The 21,691-nt window shown below is 44.4% G+C and overlaps 1 protein-coding gene across 1 annotated transcript in view; it reads right to left on the minus strand.

Annotated features, from left to right (window-relative positions):
- Positions 1–702: 702 nt before the first annotated feature.
- Positions 703–21,691, minus strand: part of npm1b (nucleophosmin 1b) — a 133,647-nt gene continuing 112,658 nt past the window's right edge. The window contains exon 10 of the mRNA XM_070866786.1: positions 703–6,905. Coding sequence (XP_070722887.1) covers positions 6,855–6,905 — 51 coding nt within the window. The 3' untranslated portion in view covers positions 703–6,854. The remainder of the gene's footprint in view (positions 6,906–21,691) is intronic.

Below are 21,691 nucleotides of genomic sequence, written 5' to 3' on the forward strand. Positions count from 1 at the left end.
TTATCTGTTTTTTTGCTTCTCCCAGAAGATCGCATGGCTCCTGGTAGGGCAGAGTGTAAAATGTTGCGGTACATGGTGTATTGCAGTTGTGTGGGGCGGACTAGTTGGGCCGGAAGCTCTTTACATCTAAACCTATGAACAATGGCAGACAGGTAACCATCAGGGCTACTGACCGAGGGACGTGTGGCTCTTTGTCGGCCGGCGTGGACACGAGGGGCTGAAATGGCCTCCTTCTGCACTGTAAAATTCTATGTTTCTATAAGCATATAGTAGGACAGATGGCAAAATGCTTGGTCAACGAGATAGTTTTTAAGAAGCGTCTTAAAGGAGAAGAGAAATGTTGAGAGGTTTAGGGAGGGAATTTCTGAGTTTCGGGCCCAGGCAGCTGAAAATATGGGCACCAATGAAGGAGCAATTCAAATAGGGGACATACACGAGTTACAACAGTGACTGCACTTCCAAAGTACTTCATCAGCGGTAAAGTGCTTTTGGGCGTCCCGAGGTTGAGAAAGACGCTATATAAATGCAGGCCTTTGTTTCTTTGACATAACACACAAAGTGATTATTTTAGCCAATTACATATTTGACTCTCAGATATGCAGCCAAGGTGCAACAATTGCAGGTGTGATGTCTTTGACAAGTTCGACCCGACGAGTGGTAGAGACATCCAGGTGTTCAATTGAATAGACAGAAAATGACACATTATAGTCAACCAGTCAATTCTTTATTCAGAGAATCAAACACAAGAATAAAACTTGTTATCCCATATACAGAGATACCTTGCGTTCAAATATGGTGCAGTGCAGCAGGGTAAACCATTTAGAGGTGACGCCTGGCAGTATCAGTGAACCATATCCTCTTGGGCCCCGTGTGTAGTAGTTGGGTCTCCCATTTGCTTCACAGTAATCTTTGTTTAGAAATTAACAATTGGTGGACGGAGGGTTGAGTGGCTCCAGTTAACTGGTGAGCCTTCACTTATTTAATACAAAATCATCTGTACAGGTGGGATGGTGTTGCCAGGAGACAATGGATAGTGCATTGATGAGAGAGTGGCAAAGCGACACCATTGAGTATAAAACACGGTACATCACGGCAGTTCTACTCCACAATTGAAAGCACCCTAACATTCTGCACAAGAGTCCCGAGGTAGGTTCCTACCTTGACTGTTAACCAATCTTTCATATTCTGATGAAGGGTATACACTGCAGACTGCCTGCTCTCTCCACCGATGCTGACCTGATGAGCGTTACCAACCATTTTCTTATTGCTTCCCTTTCAGACGCTGACTGACCCACTGCGTTTTATTTCTGTTTTGATTTCAGACTTCCAGCGGTCACCTATATATTTTTTTTTTAAACCCCACCCCCATCCCCCCCTTTAACCACCAACAAACATAAGACATTAAAATTATGGGCACGAGTAAATGTTAGTGAACAGACATTCAAAAGAAAACCTGAAATAAAAACAGACGATACACAGTAGGTCCGACCGCACCTCTAAAGAGAAAAGGCAGATTAAAGTGTTGGGTATAACTCTGAAAAGCGAAGGGGATAGCGGCAGCACAACAGGTTAAAAATGATCCCAAACATTTTCACTTCACACCCCTTTATTATGGACCTTTCTGTAACCCAATTTTGTCTTTCTAATGTCTTTTCACCAACTAACTGATTTGATCTTTGTATATCAAGCACTTTATCGCTTCTTTTCAGCTTTTTCAACTCAATCTAGTAAACTGTTTTTTAAATCACAAGTCAGCATACCAGATTTCTGACCGTTATTGTTGCATACTTCCCCTCCTTTAGGAAAGAAAGACTTGCATGAAGTGCTTTTCATGGCCTCAGGATGTCCCAAAGAGCTTCACAGTCAATTAAGTATTTGATGGTTAGTTGGTCAGGACTTTGGGAGACCTCTCTTTTCTTTAGTCGACCTCTCTTTTCTTTCGTATCATCTACCCTGTCTCGGTTTAATGTCTCAGCTGAAAAATGGCATGCCTGACAATGCAGCACTGAGTCAGTGACTACACTGATGTACCAGCCTGGATTATGGCACTGGCTTGGATGGGACAGGTGGTCTTTCCCTGCCCCTCATGTCGACAGTGGGGCTTGGACCCATGACCTCCTCCCACGCCAGAGGCTTGAGCACAAAAATCTAGACCGATAATTCAGTGCAGTACTGAAGGAGTGTTGCACTGTTGGAGGTGCCGTGGAGATGTTAAACCATGGAGGCTGGGTCATTGAATATATTTAAGGTCAAGATAGGCAGATTTTTGAACTACATGGGTGTCAAGGGTTATGGGAAGCGGGCAGGGAATGGGCTTGAAGTCAAGACCAGATCAGCCATGGTCTTATTGAATTGTGGAGTAAGCTCGAGGGGCCAAATGGTTTCTATTTCTTCTGCAAACCGAGACCCCGTCTGCTCTCTCAGATAGGACATAGAAGAGTAGAGGAGGTCCCCTCCCCCAGTGTCCTGGCCAATTACTTATCCCTCAATTAACATCTCTAAAACAGATTATCTGGTCATTATCACATTGCTGTTTGTGGGAGCTTGCTGTGTTTAAATTGGTTGATGTGTTTCCTACTTTACAACTGTGACTACAATTCAAAAAGTACTTCATTGGCTGTAAAGCGCTTGGGGGAGGTCCTGCGGTTATGAAAGGCGCAATATAAATGCAAGTTCTTTCTTTCTGACTCAGTAGAGAGTGTGGTGGCAATAAAACCATGACGACACTTCAGACTGTGAGTGATTTTAAAAAGGATATGAAACACACTTCACACTGAACCTTGACAGGAGGATAATGGGCAACGAATTCAAACTGATGATAAGCAAATTTAGAACTGGTAGTAGGAAGTTCTTCACAGAAAGAGTGACCAACGCAATGAATAAACCAAGAGTAGCGCAGCGGAGACAAAAAGCCGGGCATCAATTAAAAAAGTTGGATGTTGTGATTGAGAGAAAGGGGAGGAACTGTAATGTCTTTCTGAATGAACAAAAATAGAGCTACTGTTCTTTGAGCGGCATCTCTTATGAGGGATCTGGGGAAAGAGCAGAGGAGTGGGACAAATGGCTCAAAGAGGCAGCAGAGGCACGGTGGGCTGAATGGTTTCCTTCTATGCTGCATGATCTCTTCTATGCGGGAAAACTGCCGGGAGATTTACCTCGAGGTCCTCCTTCTCACCACTTCAGCCATGATCTAACAGAATGATGGAACATTCCTAGTGATGAGCTTTAAACATTATGGGAACAAGTCTCCCGCATCTTATATTAGGAAGGGTGGGGGGGGGGGGGGGGGGGGTGGGGGGGGGAAATACATCTTCCTGCTCCTGGATCGTAGTCATGGCGATTGTTGCTGGGAAGCAGGGAGGTCAATGCCTTCAAGATGCCGGGGGGAGGGGAGGAAAGAGAGAGAGAGAGAGAGAGAGAGAGAGAGAGAGAGAGAGAGCGAGAGCGAGAGCGAGAGAGGAGAAAAAAAATGAAACCAATCCCATCACCAGATATCATTGTGGCCTCTTGACTCGCAAGTGCCAAAATCTTGTGCCGAATTATTGGCATGCTATGTGCAGTCACTGGGATTTGGCTGAGACTTCACTTGGAAGCTTTCCAGCAAACTGCGAAAGTACTCTTTCCTCCCATCAGTCAGGCTGGTTCCAGAAGTGAAAAGACGGTGCGGTAACCTACTGCACCATAGAATTATACAGATCATAAAGAAAGCAGTTCCAAGATAGGTTTTCCATGCACAGGGAGATATTAGAATTTGAAATTCATTAGCATAAGTAGCTACCGCAGATAGACATTTGAAGATGGGGGACCCAAGAGCAAAAAAATGGGTTTAGAGTAGATTATTGCAATGTGGAGGTAGCAGACGGAAGGATCGGGCAACTGATGATTCTAGAGAGTTTCACTATCCCGCTGGCTGAATGAATTTGCATTTCCAAAGCGCCTTTCACTAGCTCAGGACGTCCCAAATCGCTTTTCAGCCAATGAAGTACTTTTGAAATGCAGTTACTTTGGTGATGCTAGCAAACGTGGAAACTAAATTTCGCACAGCAAGGTCCCATAGACAGCAATGAGATAAATGACCAGATAACCTGTTTCAGTGATGTTGGTTGAGGAATAAATATTGGTCAGGACCAATGTTCCCTCTCATTTTCTTTTCATGTCTTTTATTGGCCCATTCAAATTTTCGCACAGGCATGTTTTTTTCCACCTCAAAGCCGGTGAGTGGCCTGTGCGGGACCTCTAGAATGTTGCGTGGCCACATGGCTTGGCGGGAACGTTGGCCAGGACTCTCCTGCTCTTCTTCGAAATAGTGCCATGGGATCTATTACTTCCATCTCAGAGAGCGGACGGGGGTCTCTTGTCAGTAGAAGTATATTACAGGATGGATTCTTAGCAGTTGCAATGCCCTCTTGACATTACTATGGTTACTTCATCGCTATCATCTGCATTTCACTTAAGCACAATGGTCAGTATACAAAGCTTCTGTGGTGCGAAAACTGCTCAGCGTCCACATAAATAAAAATGGAAAAACTGCACGTTTGAAATAAAATAAAAAGCCAAGGAGACGCTGGAAATACAAACAGGCCAGCCAGAATCTGAAGAGAGGTAAAACAGTTTAATACACAGATTTGAGTTATGTCCCAATACACTAAAAAAATAATACTGCAAATGGAAAGGACAGAGATAGACTTTGGTCGCCCTTTGTGGTCTGAAACTGGATTGCCTCGGTTCTCATTTATTTCCACTGTTACGCTTTGAAACATTTCAATCTCTCTGGTCACATTCCGCACTGTGTAACGTTCTTCCATATCAAAACCTTTCAAGGTGCTGTCTGGTAATTTGATCATTGCCTTCTCTTTTTGCTAATTTGAAGTAATTATTCTCAATAAAGCAAGAGGATTTGCCAAGTAAAAGCACGGTAATCAGACAAGCTTAGCTAGCCTTTGTGCGGGCATTAAGATGCCACACATGCCGTCTCCAAACTATTAAAGGTGCAGTATCCTTAACATTTCCCTTGCTCCGAGACAAAGTTGAGAAAAACCCACTTCTAATTGAATCAAAAGAAACGCTTCACTGGTTCAATTGGTATGGAGTTGCTCAGGTATAGACTGCGATGTTCTAGGATTCAATCCCCTGGCCTGTGCCGGGTTAACTGATCTGAGCTGGATGATAATAGGAGCTCTTATAATCAGCTTCTGTCCCCTGGGTTAGGGAGTGGGTTCCTGCTCCTCACCAACATTCAATGACCCATGGCCAAAAATGAGCCCATACGTAAAGCTCAGCTTAGGACGGGGACGGGGCGGGGGAAAGTGATCGGACTCCATAATGATGCCCCCTACCGTTGAACAGCCACCAACAGACACCATCCAGACACAAATATAAAGAATGGCCACTTGGACCAAGCAATGGAGGGCTTCCAGTGCCTATGGAACAATATCTTCCAACCATGAATTATTGTCTTCAGAGAGAAGAGAGTGGGAGGGAAAGAAAGAGGGGAGAAAAGTGGCAGAATGAGAGAGGGAAAGAAATTTAAAGTGGTGCAATCCAAAATGCGGAGACAAATATTCCAGACAGCAGGAACGAGTGCTCTTGACTGATTAAGATCATCCTTTCCATTTCAATTTTCAGTACCTTACTCTCCTGAAAGCACTGGTCCTCCCACTGCCCTGCCCAAGCGGCCATTTCTTCACGTGAGTCTGTCAATGAGTATTGGCAGGCTATTCCATTGCATCAAATCCCAAGCTGATCCAGTCTTCACTCAACGGCCACCCGCATGCATTGTGCAGCACGGGCATGGGATGAAGGGAGTGAGAGGGACTTGCATTTAAATGGTGCCATTCACAACTTCTACCAAGGCAATGTTGAGAAAGGAATGCGCTGGTTTTTCACCTAGCCATCACTGGCAACAGACTTCCTGAAGCAAAAACATTGGTGTTTGCAGGCTGTCACCTCAAAACAAATTATGCTTAACAGAAGACCAGACAAGAAAATAAATCGCTTTAGGAAAAAGAAAGCTCCACCAATTACTCAGACAGTAAATGATCCATTTGAAAAACTCATCCGCAGTTTTCAGCGGTAGCCAACCAGGAGCAGAAATTTTGGCCGATTTCCCCCCCTTGACCCCGAGGTTCAAGGGACCATTTGTTGCAACCCACCAAACATCAGCCGAGCCGACACAGACCTCGGGACATGCCTTTCTACACCACACTGGGTGAGACATTACCCAACCGAGCGAATGTGTACGGAGTTATAATTATCAGGAGGAGAAAACTTCTGAAGGGCTTATGGAGTTCTGAATATTTGAAGTAAAAAGAAAAATCAGTGTTACTTTGAATTTTTTTGGTTGTATGGCGTGTATGGGCTGAATGACAATCAATGAGATTAAAAATAAACTAAACTGCATATGTTAGACATCTGCAACAAAAATGCTGAAAATACACAACAGGTCCGTCAGCATCTATGGGAGAGAAGACAGATGTTAATGGTTTGGGTGTAGATCCTTCCTCAGTTCTGTTAAAAAGTCTGGAATGTTAATCTATCTTTTTATACATGCTGACGCACCTGATGTACATTTGCAGTGTTTTTTTTGGTTTTTATTTTAAGTTGTTGCTAATGGGCTCTAGCGAGGCAATGTTTGCGCTGGCTTTCCACCTACTGGGCCCTACACTATGGCTGGCAACAGACTTCTCAACGTAGAAACATTGTGGTATTTCCAGGCTGTCAGCTCGAAACAAAATACGCTTAGCAGAGTAACTGACAAGAAAATAAAAATCTTTTAGGAAAAACACACACCACCGATTTCTCCGAAACAGTAAACGATCCGTCATAACAACTCATCGGCAGCTTTCGGGCATCCCTCATTTGGCCTGCTTCAGCGTCTGTCCCCAGACCCACAGTTCTCCAATTACCTGCAAACAACGATAATGATGTTAAAGTAGAAACACGCCCCACATCAGCACCAACATAAAATACGACACGTAGACACTAAATACAGTGAGTGAATTGTGTTGATACAGCCAAGAGTGGAGTTCAGAGATCGAGGCATCGACATGTGCAATCACTGCAACGGAACCAAAGAAAATTGAATATGTTATTCAATTATATTATGTAAGCAAACAGATTGCTGAACTATAAGAGCCTAAACGGTAGAGTACAAGATGGAGGAAAGTCATGTTTAAAGTGCAGTATTCTGTGGAGGCCACACCTTGAATTCTGCTCGAGATGCAAGGATTCACTGAGATTCACATCCTGCGGGAAAAGAGCCACTAGACTGATCCTTACTGAAGACTAACAAGGCAACAAGAGCAGATGGAATTCCTGCCGAAGCACTAAAGCATGGCGGAGAAGCACTATTGACATGAATGCATAACCCCATTACTCTCATCTGAAAGGAGGAGACCATGCCTGGAGATCTCAGGGACGCCGTAATCGTGACCATCTTCAAAAAAAGGGGAGACATCCGACTGCGCCAACTACAGAGTAATCGCCCTGCTGTCGGCCACAGGGAAGGTCATCGCAAGAATCCTCCTCAACTGTCTTCTCCCCATGGCTGAAGAGCTCCTCCCAGAGTCGCAATGCTGATTCTGTCCACTAAGGGGTACAATGGACATGATCTTCACTGAAAGACAACTGCAAGAGAAATGCAGGGAACAGCACCAACCCTTGTACATGGCCGCCTTTGACCTCACAAAGGCCTTTGACACAGTCAACCGTGAGGGATTATGGAGCGTCCTCCTCCGTTTCGGCTGCCCTCAAAACTTTGTCATCATCCTCAGTCTGCTCTACGATGACATGCAAGCCATAACCCTGACCAATGGATCCACCACAGACCCAATCCACGTCTGGACCGGGGTCAAGCAAGGCTGCGTCATCATATCAATGCTCTTTCGATCTTCCTTGCTGCAATGCTACATCTCACCCTTAGCAAGCCCCCCCGCTGGAGTGGAGTTAAATTATAGAACAAATGGGAATCTGTTCAAACTCCGCCGCCTCCAGGCCAGATCCAAGGTCGTCCCATCCTCTGTCATTGAACTACAGTACGCAGACGACACTCGCGTCTGCGCAGAGGCTGAACTCCAAGCCTTCACCGAGGTGTATGAGAGCATGGACCTTACACTAAACATTCGTAAGACAAAGGTCCTCTCCCATAATCTTACCCCAGCCACACAGCACTGCTTCCCAATTATCAAAATCCACGACGAGGCCTTGGACAACGTGGACCATTTTCCATACCTCGGGAGCCTACTGTCAGCAAGAGCAGACATTGACGACGAGGTCCAACACCACCTTCAGTGCGCCAGCACAACCTTTGGTTGCCTGAGGAAGTGTTTTTTTTTGATGACCATGACCTCAAATCCGGCACCAAGCTTATGGTCTACAGGGCAGTAGTGACACCCGCCCTCCTATATGTCTCCGAGATGTGGACTATATACAGCAGACACCTCAAAACGCTGGAGAAGTACCACCAGCGCTGCCTCCGCAAGATCCTGCAAATCCATTGGCAGGATAGACGCACCGTCAGTGTTCTCGATCGGCCAACATCCCCAGCATTGAAGCACTGACCACACTCGATCAGCTCCGTTGGGTGGGCCACATTGTCCGCATGCCCGACACGAAAGCATGCTCTCGATGCGGAGCTTCAACACGGCAAGCAAGCCCCAGGTGGGCAGAAGAAACACTTGAAGGACACCCTCAAAGCCTCCTTGATAAAGGGCAACATCCCCACCAACTCCTGGGAATCCCTGGCCCACGACTGCCCAAAGTGGAGGAAGAGCAACCAAGGAGGCTGCTGAGCACCTCAAGTCCCATCGCCAAAAACAAGCAGGTCAAGAGTAGACAGCGGAAGGAGCGTGTGTCAACCCAGGCTCCCTACCCACCCTTTTCCTTCAACTGTCGACCCCACCTGCTACAGAATCCCGCATTGGACTCCTTAGTGACCTGAGAACTCACCTTTAGAGCGGAAGCATGTCATCCTCGACTCCGAGGAACTGCCTACGATGGATGATGATCCTTACTACAGGGTAGTTGAGTAAGGAACCTTAAAAAAAATGTTTTCACTCACAGGATGTGGGGGGGGGTTACCAGCAATTATTGCCCTCGAAGAGGTGGTGATGAGCCACCTTATATAACTGAGTGGCTTGCTAGGCTTGTTCAGAGGACAGTTAAGAGTCAACCACATTGCTGTGGGTCTGGAGTCATATGTAGGCCAGACCAAGTAAGGATGGCAGATTTCCTTCCCTAAAGGACATTAGTGAACGAGTTGGGTTTTTAACGACAATCTGGTAGTTTCATGGTCACCTGATACTAGTGTTTTATTCCAAATTAATTTATTCATAGAAATCACAGAAATTTAGAAGGAGGTCATTTCGGCCGACAAAGAGCTATCCAGCTGAATTCCATTTTCCAGCTCTTGGTCCGTAGCCCTGTAGGTTACAGCACTTCAAGTGCGCATCCAAGTACTTTTGAAAAAGTGGTAAGGGTTTGTGCCTCTACCACCCTTTCAGGCAGTAAGTTCCATACCCCCACCGCTCTCTGGGTGAAAACATTTCCCCTCAAAACCTCCAACCAATTATTTTAAATCTATGCCCCCTGGTTGTTGACCCCTCTGCTAAGGGAAATAAGTCCTTCCTATCCACTCCATCTAGGCCCCTCATAATTTTATATACCTCAATAAGGTCTCCCCTCAGCCTCCTCTGTTCCAAAGAAAACAAACCCAGCCTATCCAATCTGTCCTCATAGCTAAAATTCACCAATCCAGGTAACATCCTCATAAATCTCATCTGTATCCTCTCTAGTTCAAGCACATCTTTCCTGTAATGTGGTGTCCAGTACTGTAGCTGTGGCCTAACCAGTGTTTTATACAGTTCAAGCATAACCTCCCTGCTCTTGTATTCTATGCCTTGGCTAATAAAGGCAAGTATTCCATATGCCTTCCTAACCACCTTATCTGCTACCTTCAGGGACCTGTGGACATTTTAATTGAATTTAAATTCCACCAGCTACCGTGGTGGGATTTGAACTCAGGTATCTGGATCGTTAGTCCAGGCCTCTGGATTACTCGTCCAGTGATATAACTACTATGTTACCGTATCTGACTGGAGAAACGTGAGCTTTTTCAGTCTTGCAAAGATATGACTGAGTGGTGACATTGTAGAGGTGTATTAGATAGTGATCACTGTTTCAAACTATACCGATAAAATAGGCCAAGGGTAAAAAAAGGTAAATTTAGGACTGATGACAAGAAGCTCTTCACACGAACAGTAATCATTCCTTATAGATTTCTTAGTAACATAGTGGAGGCAAAAACCCTAGTCTCTATTGAGAAACAATTGGACAGCCCTCTGGTAACTCACCCACTTGGCCATTCTTCATCTGTAAGCTGCGCTAGTGAATGTTGGTAGGCATCATATTCATTCTCCCACTCAATGCCCACAGGCGGTTATTGGATAATGAGCACGGAAAACAACCCAGGTTGATTTTCTCTTCCCTCCCCTCTGTGGTAGCTGGGGACCACAATGCCGACTGTCGCATTTCCCTTCATCACCAATACGGACATGGTTGAGTGCTGGAAATTCTGCACTAATAGAGGTCCCATCTCAGATCTCCTCCGTGCAATCCCAACACAATGTGTTTTATTGGGGAAACACCTTGCCTACCTAATTGAGATTTGTGGAAGTTCACTGTTTAGATTCTTGTGTCAAATAGAATTTATTTGCTTACTAGATACTGTGGAGGGGGGCTCAGGGTGGTAAAAAGAGAATTACTCTGATAAAGGTCCCATTTTAATGAAGTGCAAGTGCACTGATGGATATTTTAACCTGGTTAACTTCACTCGTATGGACCACCTGAAATGGATGTTTTCTGGACTTTGTTTTGAAGTACTAAAGCGACACTATTTCACACTCCTTAGTCAGTCTCAGTTTGGTAATAAGTACTACAAAATCAAAGCAACAAAAATAGAACTGAAACTCAGGAAGGAAATCTGTGGCTCAGTGCGTGTCAGTAATGGGAGAAGAGGAGCTTTACAGGAACATGAGGTAACAGAAAAGGTTGTTGAAGGTGCTGCACTAGATGGTGTATATATGGACTTTCGGAAGGCAGTTGATAAAAGTGCCACACAGGAAGCTTGTAAAGAAAATGGAAGCCTGTGAAATTTAGGGGGTATGGCTCAGTGACAGGATGCAGAGGGTGGTGGTGGATGAAAGGTTTTCAGACTGGGAGGTGTTTTACACTTGTGTTCCCCAAGGGTCAGTTTTGGGTCCATTACTCTCTTCAGTTTTTATAAACAACCTTAGCTTGGGTGTAGGGAGCAGCATTACAAAGTTTGCAGATGATATGAAATTTGCAACGTAGCAGATAATGACGAGGATAGTTATAGAAACATAGAAAATAGGTGCAGGAGTAGGCCATTCGGCCCTTCTAGCCTGCACCGCCATTCAATGAGTTCATGGCTGAACATGCAACTTCAGTACCCCATTCCTGCTTTCTCACCATACCCCTTGATCCCCCTAGTAGTAAGGACTTCATCTAACTCCTTTTTCAATATATTTAGTGAATTGGCCTCAACAACTTTCTGTGGTAGAGAATTCCACAGGTTCACCACTCTCTGGGTGAAGAAATTCCTCCTCATCTCGGTCCTAAATGGCTTCTCCCTTATCCTTAGACTGTGACCCCTGGTTCTGGACTTCCCCAACATTGGGAACATTCTTCCTGCATCTAACCTGTCTAACCCCGTCAGAATTTTAAACGTTTCTATGAGGTCCCCTCTCATTCTTCTGAACTCGTGAATACAAGCCCAGTTGATCCAGTCTTTCTTGATAGGTCAGTCCCGCCATCCCGGGAATCAGTCTGGTGAACCTTCACTGCACTCCCTCAATAGCAAGAATGTCCTTCCTCAGGTTAGGAGACCAAAACTCTACACAATACTCCAGGTGTGGCCTCACCAAGGCCCTGTACAATTGTAGCAACACCTCCCTGCCCCTGTACTCAAATCCCCTCGCTATGAAGGCCAACATGCCATTTGCTTTCTTAACCGCCTGCTGTACCTGCATGCCAACCTTCAATGACTGATGTACCATGACACCCAGGTCTCTTTGCACCTCCCCTTTTCCTAATCTGTCACCATTCAGATAATAGTCTGTCTCTCTGTTTTTACCACCAAAGTGGATAACCTCACATTTATCCACATTATACTTCATCTTCATGGTGACAAAGACAGGATAATTAAATCGGAAGATGCATGGCAGATGGTGTTCAATGCAGAGAAGTGTAAATTGGTGCACTTTGGGAGGACTAATATGGAAAGACAGTATACTATAAAAGGCTCAATTTTGACAAGTTTAAATGAGCAGGCACACCTTGGTGTCCATATACACAAATCCTTAAAGATGGCGGGGCAAGTTGATAAGGTGGTTAAAAAAGCATATGGGTTAGGCCTCAGCTGGAGTATTGTGAACAATTCTGGGCATATTTCAGGAGAGATCTAAAGGTCTTAGAAAGGGTACAGAGGACATTTACCAGGATGGTACCAGAGTAGATAGAGAAAATCTATTCCCCCTGGCAAGTGGGTCAATAACCAGAGATCATAGATTTAAAATAATTAGCAAAAAAATCAAACACTCTACCGGAATAGGCGGTAGAAGCAGATTCCTTAAAGGTTTTTTTTTTTGAAAAGGTAGTTGGACAGATACTTGTGGATGAGGAACTTGCAGGATTAGTCACAAAAAGCAGGGGTGTGGGGCTAGGCACGACAGCTCTTTCAAAGAACCAGCAGAGACACAATGGGCTGAATGGCCTCCTTGTGTACTGTAAGTTTCTATGATTGAATGATTGATGATGACAGGAAGGTAACGGACAGGTCCCAGTAATTAGGAAATATTATACCCTACGAACCCCCTTGACCAAATATTTCTCCATGTACATATCCAACTCTCTCTCGAATTTGCTGAATCAGTCCCCAATGCCTTGACAGTCTGTGCCTTACATTCATCACCCTCTGCATAAACTAGTTCAATCCAAACTGCCTTTTCAACTTAATGAGTACCCAATCAGTGATGCGACGCGGCAATTTGATAGATCAGTAGGAACTCTATGGGTCAGCATCTATCAATAATGGGACAGTATCCAGTGATGGGACAAGAGGAACTCTCTGGGTCAGTATCCAGTGATGGGACAGGGGGAACTCTATGGGTGACTATCCAGTGATGGGACAGGGGGAACTCTATGGGTCAGTAACCAGTGATGGGACAGGAGGAAATCTATGGGTCAATATCCAGTGATGGGCCAGGGGGAGCTCCATGGGTCAATATCCAGTGATGGGACAGGGGAACTCGATGGGTCAGTATCCAGTGATGGGACAGGGGGAACTCGATGGGTCAGTACCTGTCAGTGATCATCATCATCATCATCATAGGCGGTCCCTCAAAATGAGGATGACTTGCTTCCATGCCAAAAAAAAGGATGAGTTCACAGGTGTTTTGAATGAAGAACCCGAACTACATGCTCAAGGGTGGAAGATACCTGGGCGTGCATTTTTTTTTTTTTAAAAACGTGTGGTGGCCGTTGCACATCAGCCACCACATGGGCTTGACAGAGCTAGGTCTTGGTCCAGTGGCAAGGGTTAACCAAGACGACTGGAGACCTGCTCTGCTGCACGGACCTAGTGCGCACACATATCGCAATGTGGGCTGACCCGTGCTGCCCCTGGGCCCCTCGCCCTAAACTCATGCCTCCCGTGGGCTCCGATCACATCCCCCCCAGTCTCTCGCTGCTCCTTCGCCCTGATCTCGCCGCTCCTGCAGCATCTGCCCATGCTCCAATCACTGACCTGGGCTTTGCCATGCCTGGTCCAGGTCGGTGAGGTATATGTAAAACCTGCTTGGCTACCTTGTACAAAGAGTACTACTTCCTGAACGTTAAAGTTTTGACATGACCTTAAAATAGAAGACACTCACTTCACAAACTTACATACATGTATTGGCACAGTTCTTCAGCTGGATGTATAAATAATAATGACAAATGCTTTTCAACAGCTCAATGTCAAATTAAAGTTTTGCCAAGTGACGTGAACTTCATGACTAAACCGATTAAACCCCAAGTACTAAAGCTTTTATAACAAAACTATAAATGCTGGATTTACTCAGTCTAAATAACCAATGGTTTAACTCTCACCTATGGATCAGCAAATTCATATAGTTAACACAAGTGCCATTAACAGAAATCAGATTTTCACACAAAAATATAGAGAGCTATCCTAGATCGTCAATAGAGTCGTGTTGAATGGCTGTTTTTTGGACTGGAGGGAGGTATACAGTGGCATTCCCCAAGATTCAGCACCAGGACCACTGCTGTTTTTGATGGACATTAATGACTTGGACTTGAGGGCACAGGGCATAATTTCAAAATTTGCAGACAAGACAAAACTTGGAAGTGTAGTAAACAGTGAGAAAGATGGTAATAGACTTCAAGACAGACAGACAGGCTGGTGGAATAGGTGGAACTTGGCAAATGAAATTCAACGCAAAGAAGTGAGAGGTGATGCATTTTGGTAGGAAGAATGAAGAGACACCTTACATCCGAAATGGTACAATTTTTAAAAGGGGATACAAGATCAGAGCGACCCGCCAATACTTGTGTGTAAATCTTTGAAGGTCGTAGGACAGATTAATAAAGCAGTTAATAAAGCGTATGGGATCCTGGGCTTTATAAATCGAGGCATAGAGAACAAAGGTCCGGAAGTCATATTAAACCCATATAAAACGTTAGTTAGGCCCCAGTTGAAGTAATGTGTCTAATTCTGGGCACCACACTTTAGGAATGATGTGCAGGCTTTGGAGAGGGTACAGAATAAAAGGGTGTTAAAAAAACAAGCCTGAAGGCTTTGTGTCTTAATGCAAGGAGTATCCGCAATAAGGTGGATGAATTAATTGTGCAAATATGATGTGATTGGGATTACGGAGACGTGGCTCCAGGATGATCAGGGCTGGGAACTCAACATCCAGGGGTATTCAACATTCAGGAAGGATAGAATAAAAGGAAAAGGAGGTGGGGTAGCATTGTTGGTTAAAGAGGAGATTAATGCAATAGTTAGGAAAGACATTAGCTTGGATGATGTGGAATCTATATGGGTAGAGCTGCAGAACACCAAAGGGCAAAAAACGTTAGTTGGAGTTGTGTACAGACCTCCAAACAGTAATAGGGATGTTGGGGAGGGCATCAAACAGGAAATTAGGGGTGCATGCAATAAAGGTGTAGCAGTTATAATGGGTGATTTTAATATGCACATAGATTGGGCTAGCCAAACTGGAAGCAATACGGTGGAGGAGGATTTCCTGGAGTGCATAAGGGATGGTTTTCTAGACCAATATGTTGAGGAACCAACTAGGGGGGAGGCCATCTTAGACTGGGTGTTGTGTAATGAGAGAGGATTAATTAGCAATCTCATTGTGCGAGGCCCCTTGGGGAAGAGTGACCATAATATGGTGGAATTCTGCATTAGGATGGAGAATGAAACAGTAAATTCAGAGACCATGGTCCAGAACTTAAAGAAGGCTAACTTTGAAGGTATGAGGCGTGAATTGGCTAGGATAGATTGGCGAATGATACTTAGGGGGTTGACTGTGGATGGGCAATGGCAGACATTTAGAGACCGCATGGATGAATTACAACAATTGTACATTCCTGTCTGGCGTAAAAATAAAAAAGGGAAGGTGGCTCAACCGTGGTTATCTAGGGAAATCAGGGATAGTATTAAAGCCAAGGAAGTGGCATACAAATTGGCCAGAAATAGCAGCGAACCTGGGGACTGGGAGAAATTTAGAACTCAGCAGAGGAGGACAAAGGGTTTGATTAGGGCAGGGAAAATGGAGTACGAGAAGAAGCTTGCAGGAAACATTAAGGCGGATTGCAAAAGTTTCTTTAGGTATGTAAAGAGAAAAAGGTTAGTAAAGACAAATGTAGGTCCCCTGCAGTCAGAATCAGGGGAAGTCATAACGGGGAACAAAGAAATGGCAGACCAATTGAACAAGTACTTTGGTTCGGTATTCACTAAGGAGGATACAAACAACCTTCCGGATATAAAAGGGGTCAGAGGGTCTAGTAAGGAGGGGGGAACTGAGGGAAATCTTTATTAGTCGGGAAATTGTGTTGGGGAAATTGATGGGATTGAAGACCGATAAATCCCCAGGGCCTGATGGACTGCATCCCAGAGTACTTAAGGAGGTGGCCTTGGAAATAGCGGATGCATTGACAGTCATTTTTCAACATTCCATTGACTCTGGATCAGTTCCTATGGAGTGGAGGGTAGCCAATGTAACCCCACTTTTTAAAAAAGGAGGGAGAGAGAAAACAGGGAATTATAGACCAGTCAGCCTGACCTCAGTAGTGGGTAAAATGATGGAATCAATTATTAAGGATGTCATAGCAGTGCATCTGGAAAATGGTGACATGATAAGTCCAAGTCAGCATGGATTTGTGAAAGGGAAATCATGCTTGACAAATCTTCTGGAATTTTTTGAGGATGTTTCCAGTAAAGTGGACAAAGGAGAACCAGTTGATGTGGTATATTTGGACTTTCAGAAGGCTTTCGACAAGGTTCCACACAAGAGATTAATGTGCAAAGTTAAAGCACATGGGATTGGGGGTAGTGTGCTGACGTGGATTGAGAACTGGTTGTCAGACAGGAAGCAAAGAGTAGGAGTAAATGGGTACTTTTCAGAATGGCAGGCAGTGACTAGTGGGGTGCCGCAAGGTTCTGTGCTGGGGCCCCAGCTGTTTACATTGTACATTAATGATTTAGAGGAGGGGATTAAATGCAGTATCTCCAAATTTGCGGATGACACTAAGTTGGGTGGCAGTGTGAGCTGCGAGGAGGATGCTATTAGGCTGCAGAGTGACTTGGATAGGTTAGGTGAGTGGGCAAATGCATGGCAGATGAAGTATAATGTGGATAAATGTGAGGTCATCCACTTTGGTGGTAAAAACAGAGAGACAGACTATTATCTGAATGGTGACAGGTTAGGAAAAGGGAAGGTGCAACGAGACCTGGGTGTCATGGTACATCAGTCATTGAAGGTTAGCATGCAGGTACAGCAGGCGGTTAAGAAAGCAAATGGCATGTTGGCCTTCATAGCGAGGGGATTTGAATACAGGGGCAGGGAGGTGTTGCTACAGTTGTACAGGGCCTTGGTGAGGCCACACCTGGAGTATTGTGTACCGTTTTGGTCTCCTAACTTGAGGAAGGACATTCTTGCTATTGAGGGAGTGCAGCGAAGATTCACCAGACTGATTCCCGGGATGGCGGGACTGACCTATCAAGAAAGACTGGATCAACTGGGCTTGTATTCACTGGAGTTCAGAAGAATGAGAGGGGACCTCATAGAAACGTTTAAAATTCTGACGGGTTTAGACAGGTTAGATGCAGGAAGAATGTTCCCAATGTTGGGGAAGTCCAGAACCAGGGGTCAGTCTGAGGATAAGGGGTAAGCCATTTAGGACCGAGATGAGGAGAAACTTCTTCACCCAGAGAGTGGTGAACCTGTGGAATTCTCTACCACAGAAAGTAGTTGAGGCCAATTCACTAAATATATTCAAAAGGGAGTTAGATGAAGTCCTTACTACTCGGGGGATCAAGGGTTATGGCGAGAAAGCAGGAAAGGGGGTACTGAAGTTTCATGTTCAGCCATGAACTCATTGAATGGCGGTGCAGGCTAGAAGGGCTGAATGGCCTGCTCCTGCACCTATTTTCTATGTTTCTATGACTATAACAGTTCCAGGGATGAGGGAGTACAATTATGTGGATAGACTGGAGAAGCTGGGATTGTTCTCCTTAGAGCAGAGGTGTTTATAATCATGAAGGGTTTAGCTGGAGTAAATAAACTGTTTCCAATAGTTGAAGGATCGATAACCAGAGGCCTAGATTTCAAGAGATTGGCAAAAGAACCAGAGGCGACATGAGGATTGGCTAACTAACAGAACAGAGAGTCGGGATAAATGGTTAATTCTCTGGTTCACAACCAGTAACTAGTGGGGTGCCTCAGGGATCAGTGCTGGGCCCCCAACTATTTACAATCTATTTTAACGACTTGGAAGAAGGGACTGAGTGTAATGTAGCCAAGTTTGCTGATGATAGAGATGGGAGGAAAAGCAATGTGTGAGGAGGACACAAAAAATCTGCAAAAGGACATAGACAGGCTAAGTGAGTGGGCAAAAATTTGGCATTTGGAGTATAGATGGCGTGAGGTAGAAAAAAATCAAAGAGCAAGTTATTATTTAAATGGAGAAAGATTGCAAAGTGCCGCAATACAGCGGGACCTGGGGGTACTTGTGCATGAAACACAAAAGATAATATGCAGGTACAGCAAGTGATCAGGAAGGCCAATGGAATCTTGGCCTTTATTGCAAAGGGGATGGAGTATAAAAGCAGGGAAGTCTTGCTACAGCTATACAGGGTATTGATGAGGCCACACCTGGAATACTGCGTGCAGTTTTGGTTTCCATATTTACGAAAGGATATACTTGCTTTGGAGGCAGTTCAGAGAAGGTTCACTAGGTTGATGCCAGGGATGAGGGGGTTGACTTATGAGGAAAGGTTGAGTAGGTTGGGTCTCTGCTCATTGGAATTCAGAAGAATGAGAGGTGATCTTATCGAAATGTATAAGATTATAAGGGGGCTCTCTTGGATGCAGCGAGGATGTTTCCACTGATGGGGGAGACTAGGGCATGATCTTGGAATAAGGGGCCGCCCATTTAAAACAGAAATGAGGAGAAATGTCTTCTGAGGGTTATAAATCTGTGAAATTTGCCACCTCAGAGAGCTGTGAAAGCTGGCACACTGAATAAATTTAAGACAGAAATAGACAGTTTCTTAAATGATAAAGGGATAAGGGGTTATGGGTAGCGGGCGGGGAAGTGGATCAGAGTCCATGATTGGATCAGCCATGATCTTATTGATGGCGGAGCAGGCTCGAGGGGCCGTATGGTCTACTCCTGCTCCTATTTCTTATGTTCTTATGTACCTCTTCTTTACCTATTTTTTTTATCTCAGCCAGTATCCTACCCACCTCATCATTTACCATAGCTTCAGTTTAAGGAACTGACTGCTACTGGGATATAGTTTAAAGGACACCAGCAACCCTCTAGTACCTCACTCACGTGGCCATTCTTAATGGCTATGTGGGAAGGAGGCATCACAATCACGTCCTATTCTGTCCTCATGTCCACACATATTTACCAGCAATAAGGAGCATAAACACTGACTGATTTTTTTCCTCAGAGGAAGCAAGGGCTGGAAAATAGAAAACAAGGGAGTTTGGCACCATTAAATGGTATATACTTCAAGGCAAGGAGTATAGGGCATAAGGCAGATGAGCTGAGAGCACAGATAGACACTTGGGAGTACTATATTATAGCTATTATTGAGACATTGCTGAAATGGCAGGTCAACAATGTCTCAATAATAGCTATATCGTATGGCAGGTCAACATTCCTGGTTACAGGGTTTTCAGACGGGGGGGGGGTAAAAAAAAGAGGGGTGTCGCAGTATTAATTAAAGAAACAATTATAGCTGTGAGAACATAAGAAATAGCAGGAGTAGGCCATTTGGCTGATCTGATCATGGACTCAGCTCCACTTCCCTGCCTGCTCCCCATGACCCTTTATTCCCTTAATCGCTCAAAAATCTGCCTATCTCCGCCTTAAATGTATTCAATGACCCAGCCTCCACAGCTTTCTGGGGCAGAGAATTCCACAGATTTACATACCTCAGAGAAGAAATTCCTCCTCAGTTTTAAATGGGTGGCCATTTATTCTGAAACTATGTCCCCTAGTTTTAGTTTCCCGAGTGGAAATATCCTCTCTGCATCCACCTTGTCGAGCCCCTTCATTATCAGATAGGTTTCGATAAGATCACCTCTCATTCTTCTGAACTCCAATGAGTACAGGCCCAACCTATCTTTATAAGTCAATCCCCTCAGCTCCGGAATTAACCTAGTGAACCTTCCCTGAACAGCCACCAAAGTAAGTATATTCTTCCTTAAATAGGGAGACCAAAACTGTACACAGTACTCCAGGTGTGGCCTCACCAATACCCTGTATAGTTGTATCAGGACTTCTCTTCTTTTATACTCTATCCCCCTTGCAATAAAGGCTAACATTCCATTTGCCTTCCCGATTACTTGCTGTACCTGCATACTAACTTTTTGTGTTACGTGCACAAGGACCCCCAGGTCCCTCTGTACTGCAACACTTTGCAATTTTTCTCCATTTAAATTGTAATTTGCTTTTCTATTTTTTCTGCCAAAGTGGATAACCTTACATTTTCCCACATTATATTCTATCTGCCAATTTTTTTCCCCACTCACTTAGCCTGTCTATATCCCTTTGCAGATTTTTTGTGCCCTCCTCACAATTTGCTTTCCCACCCATCTTTGTATCATCAGCAAACTTGGCTACATTACACTCGGTCCCTTCATCCAAGTCATTAATACAGGTTGTAAATAGTTCAGGACCCAGCACTGATCCGTGTAGCACACCACTAGTTACTGTTTGCCAATGACCCATTTATCCCGACTCTCTGTTTTCTGTTAGTTAGCCAATCCTCAATCCATGTTAATATATTACCCCCAACCCTGTGAGCTTTTATCTTGTGCAGTAACCTTTTATGTGCCACCTTATCGAATGCCTTCTGGAAATCCAGATATACCACATCCACTTATCCACCCTGCTCGGTACATCCTCGAAGAACTCCAGCAAATTTGTCAAACATGAGTTCTCTTTCATAAAACCATGCTGACTCTGCTTGATTGAATCATGCTTCTCCAAATGGCCTGTTACTGTTTCCTTAATAATGGACTCCAACATTTTCCCAATGACAGATGTTAGGTTAACTAGTCTAGTTTCCTGCTTTCTGTTCGCCTCCTCTTTAAAATATGGGCGTTATATTTGCGGTTTTCCAATTCACTGGGGTCTCCCCAGAATCCAGGGAATTTTGGTAGATTACAACCAATGCACCAACTATCTCTGCAGCCACTTCTTTTAAGACCCTAGGATGCAAGCCATCAGATCCAGGGTACTTGTCCGCTTTTAGTTCCATTATTTTACTGAGTACTACTTCATTAGTGATAGTGATTGTATTAAGTTCCTCCCTCCCTATAGCCCCTTGATTATCCCCTATTGGGATGTTTATAGTGTCTTCTACCGCGAAGACCGATATAAAATATTTGTTCAACATCTCTGCCATTTCCTTGTTCCCATTAATTATTCCCCAGTCTCACCCTCTAGGGGACCAACATTTACTTTAGCCATTCTTTTCCTTTTTATGTACCTGTAGAAACTCTTACTATCTGTTTTTATATTTCGTGCTAGTTTGCTTTCATAATTTATCTTTCCTCTCATTTTTTTTTAGTCGTTCTTTGCTGGTTTTTAAAAAAGTTTTCTAATCCTGTGGCCTCCCACTAGTCTTGGCCACTTGCCACTTTGTATGCCCTTGTTTTCAATTCGATACCATTCCTTATTTCCTTAGCTAGCCACGGATGGTTATCCCTTCTCGTACAGTCTTTCCTTCTCATTGGAATATATTTTTGTTGAGAATTAGGAAATATCTCCTTAAATGTCAGCCACTGCTCATCAACCGTCCCACACTTTAATCTAATTTTTGTCCATTTAGCCAACTCTACCTTCATACCTGTAGTCTGTAGAG

This window comes from Pristiophorus japonicus, chromosome 2 (assembly GCF_044704955.1).
Source record: "Pristiophorus japonicus isolate sPriJap1 chromosome 2, sPriJap1.hap1, whole genome shotgun sequence".
Taxonomy (NCBI): Eukaryota; Metazoa; Chordata; class Chondrichthyes; family Pristiophoridae; genus Pristiophorus; species Pristiophorus japonicus.